At 58.3% G+C, this 3,075-nt stretch overlaps 1 protein-coding gene across 1 annotated transcript in view; it reads left to right on the forward strand.

Annotated features, from left to right (window-relative positions):
- The window catches only part of LOC102025518 (kallikrein-4-like), a 3,822-nt gene extending 1,129 nt beyond the window's left edge, over positions 1-2,693 (forward strand). The window contains exons 3-6 of the mRNA XM_013508854.1: positions 503-659; positions 866-1,116; positions 1,200-1,336; positions 2,119-2,693. Of these exons, the coding sequence (XP_013364308.1) occupies positions 503-659; positions 866-1,116; positions 1,200-1,336; positions 2,119-2,271 (698 nt within the window). The 3' untranslated portion in view covers positions 2,272-2,693. The remainder of the gene's footprint in view (positions 1-502; positions 660-865; positions 1,117-1,199; positions 1,337-2,118) is intronic.
- The last annotated feature ends 382 nt before the right edge of the window (positions 2,694-3,075 follow it).

Raw genomic sequence — 3,075 nt, forward strand, 5'->3', positions numbered from 1 at the left:
AGAGAGAGAGAGAGGCCCTGGCTGGGTGTGGTAAGGTGTGACAGTCTAGGTTGGCTAGGAAGTCACGTGCCCGAGGCTCCCAGACCTTAACTCATCCCAGAGAACCTGTGTTTACCCCGGGAGCCACAACTATGCTTGACCCTAACTGTGCCCTTTCACTGAGACCCCAGCAGCCCTGGACCGGTTCCCGACCCCTTGCCTAAAGCCCAGTCAGCACCCTAAAGCGCCGCCCCCGCCCCCAAAGGTCTGGCTCCCCCTGTGAAGCCCTGGCCACGCCCCTAAGGGCCACGCCCCCGCAGCCCGGCATCGTGAGCCTAAGCCAAGCCGAGATCACACTCCAGAGGCCCTGATCCTGTCCCCAAATCCTTGCCGCCCCCTGAAAGCTTAAGACACCCAGGCCTTGATCCCGCCCCCGAAGCCCTGGCCAGGCCCCACACTGTAACCCCGCCCCCAGAGCCCTGGCCACGCCCCGTACCCGCCCCCAGCCCTGTTCGGCCCCCAGGCTCCTCCTACCTAGGCGGGCACATCATCAATGGCGAGGACTGCACCCCGCACTCGCAGCCCTGGCAGGCGGCGCTGCTCGTGGACAACGACCTGTTCTGCTCGGGCGTCCTGGTGCACCCGCAGTGGGTGCTGTCGGCCGCGCACTGCTTGCTGGAGTGAGTGCGGGCGCGGCCTGTCCGGACTCTGCCTGGGGTTCGGGGCGGCCTAGGCTGCAGGGGTGGGGTGGGGTCCCGAGCCCTCTGATTCGAAGTCACAGGGATCTGAGGTTGCAGGTCCGCTGTTAGCGCGGGGAGGGCTCAGGAACGGGAGCAGGCTGCACACCAAGCAGGGCCCCGGACCTCACCGGCCCCGCGGTCCTCAGCTCCTACAGCGTGGGGCTGGGCCTGCACAGCCTGGAGACCAGCCAGGAGCCAGGCAGCCGGGTCCTGGAGCCGCTCCTGTCCATCCAGCACCCGGAGTACGACAACCCCTCCTTCGCCAACGACCTCATGCTCATCAAGCTGAAAGAGGCGGTGCCTGAGTCCAGCACCATCCGGAGCATCAGCGTGGCCTCCAGGTGCCCCCTGGCCGGGGAGGAGTGCCTGGTCTCCGGCTGGGGTCGGCTGGCCAACGGTGAGCCTCCGGGCGCCCTCGCGCTCCCTTTCCCTGCCCCGGGGCTCTGTCCCCCGCGGGCCGCTGACCCCCTCTGTACCCAGGCGGACTGCCCAGCCGGCTGCAGTGCGTGAACGTCTCCGTGGCGCCCCAGGAGGTCTGCAGCGAGGTGTACGACTCCGTGTACCACTACAGCATGTTCTGTGCGGGCGGAGGACCGAGCCGCAGGGACTCCTGCCACGTGAGTCGGGGGTGTGGACAAGTAGGACGGGGACACCGGGAACACGCGGTGAGAACCCGAACAGAGAGACAGAGAACAGACAAAGAGAGACAGGACACAGAGGAAGCGGAAGAGAAGAGAGACAGACCGACAGAGACAGACACAGATAAAGACATGGAGAAACACAGACACAGAGAGACAGAGAGACAGAGACCAAGATCCCTGGGAGAAACACAGGATGTGGTCAAAACAGAGTGAATAGTTAAAATTTTTAAAAATTATTACATTAAAAGACGCATTGCCTTTAATCCTCCTCAAAATGCTCCTCCTCGCTTCTTCCAACACACTTATCTCATGTTCTTGCCACTTTGTGGAGCAGCTCTGGAAGTCCTCTTTCCTGAGTGTCATGGCTGTCTCAAAACATTTACCTTCCATGGTCATTTTGAATGCGGAGAAGAGGCAGAAGCTTCACAGGCCCAGACCAGGGGAATGGGTGGATGAGGACACACTGTCATGTCTTAGGAATCTGCCTTTCTGTTGGATGGCACTCAACAGCAGCATTCACCACGGTTTTGATCACCTTGAATGCTCAGGGACACTCAGTGACAAAGGACAGGCAGACACAGACCAAGAACAAACCCAAAGAAAGCCACAGCTGTAAGGGTGCCGGGGAGCAGAGCCAGAGAGGTCAGGGTCTGGCCTGGGATGTCTGGAGGGTGTTAAAGATTTTCTCTTTGGTGCCTCTCTGATCCCCATTTACCACCTCAGTGATTTTGGATTCTGATTCTCTCCCTGCAAAACAGGGTGACTCTGGGGGACCCCTGGTCTGCAACAGGTCCTTGCAGGGCCTCGTGTCTTTAGGACACGTTCCGTGTGGCCAGCCAGGTACGCCGAGCGTCTATACCAACCTCTGCAAATTCACTGACTGGATCCAGCGAACCATCCACACCAGTTAGCCACGGGGACTGACACCAGTGAAGCTGACCGCCACATAGATCTTGAGGGAGGAATTCAGAACTCTGGGTTCCAGACCCTCCTCCCTCACTGGAGGTAGACCCTCAGGTCATTTCTCCCTCGGACACAGGGACGCAGGTCCCACCTTTCCTCTCTCAGACCCTGGGGTCCAGGCTCAACCTCCTCCCTCAGACGGGGTTCCAAACCTGGCCTCTTCCCTCAGATGCAGAAGTCCAGGCATGGCCTCCTTCCTCAGATCTGGGGTTCCAGGCCCGGCCTCCTCCCTCAGACACAAGAATCCAATCCCACTTACAATCTTTTCCTGCACACTGACCCCCTAGTGGCATAGTATTTACTCAGCCATCAGGGATTTTTCCCTTTAGTCCTCTTGCCCAAGATTCAGAAATAAAGTGTAAGAAAAGCACAGCTTCTGTTCAAAGTGCCATCCTTGCTTTCCTTCCCATTCAAGGTAGCCTGGCAAATAGCTCTTCCTCTTAGGACCTGGTTTTCTTATCTGGGAAATGGAAGTTTCCCCCAGGAGGCTACAGGCTGTAGAGGGAGCTGCTCTTCCCTGTGAGGTCGAGAGAAACCAACTTTGTGCACGTTATCCAAAGTCAAGTCAGGAAGTTCTGAATTCACGGGAATTCCTTCCTGAGGTTAACTACTCAGCTCTGGTGACCTATTATCATTTCTGTCTTGTTGACTCAATGTTAAGAATGTTTAAGCTCTGTCTGCCCCAGGGTCTGGTGCTGTGGGTGGAGAATGAATGAGTAGGGGAGACCCAGGCTCAGAGGAAAGGGGATTCG

The sequence above is a fragment of the Chinchilla lanigera genome, unplaced genomic scaffold (assembly GCF_000276665.1).
Source record: "Chinchilla lanigera isolate Chin_1 unplaced genomic scaffold, ChiLan1.0 scaffold00157, whole genome shotgun sequence".
Lineage (NCBI taxonomy): Eukaryota > Metazoa > Chordata > Mammalia > Rodentia > Chinchillidae > Chinchilla > Chinchilla lanigera.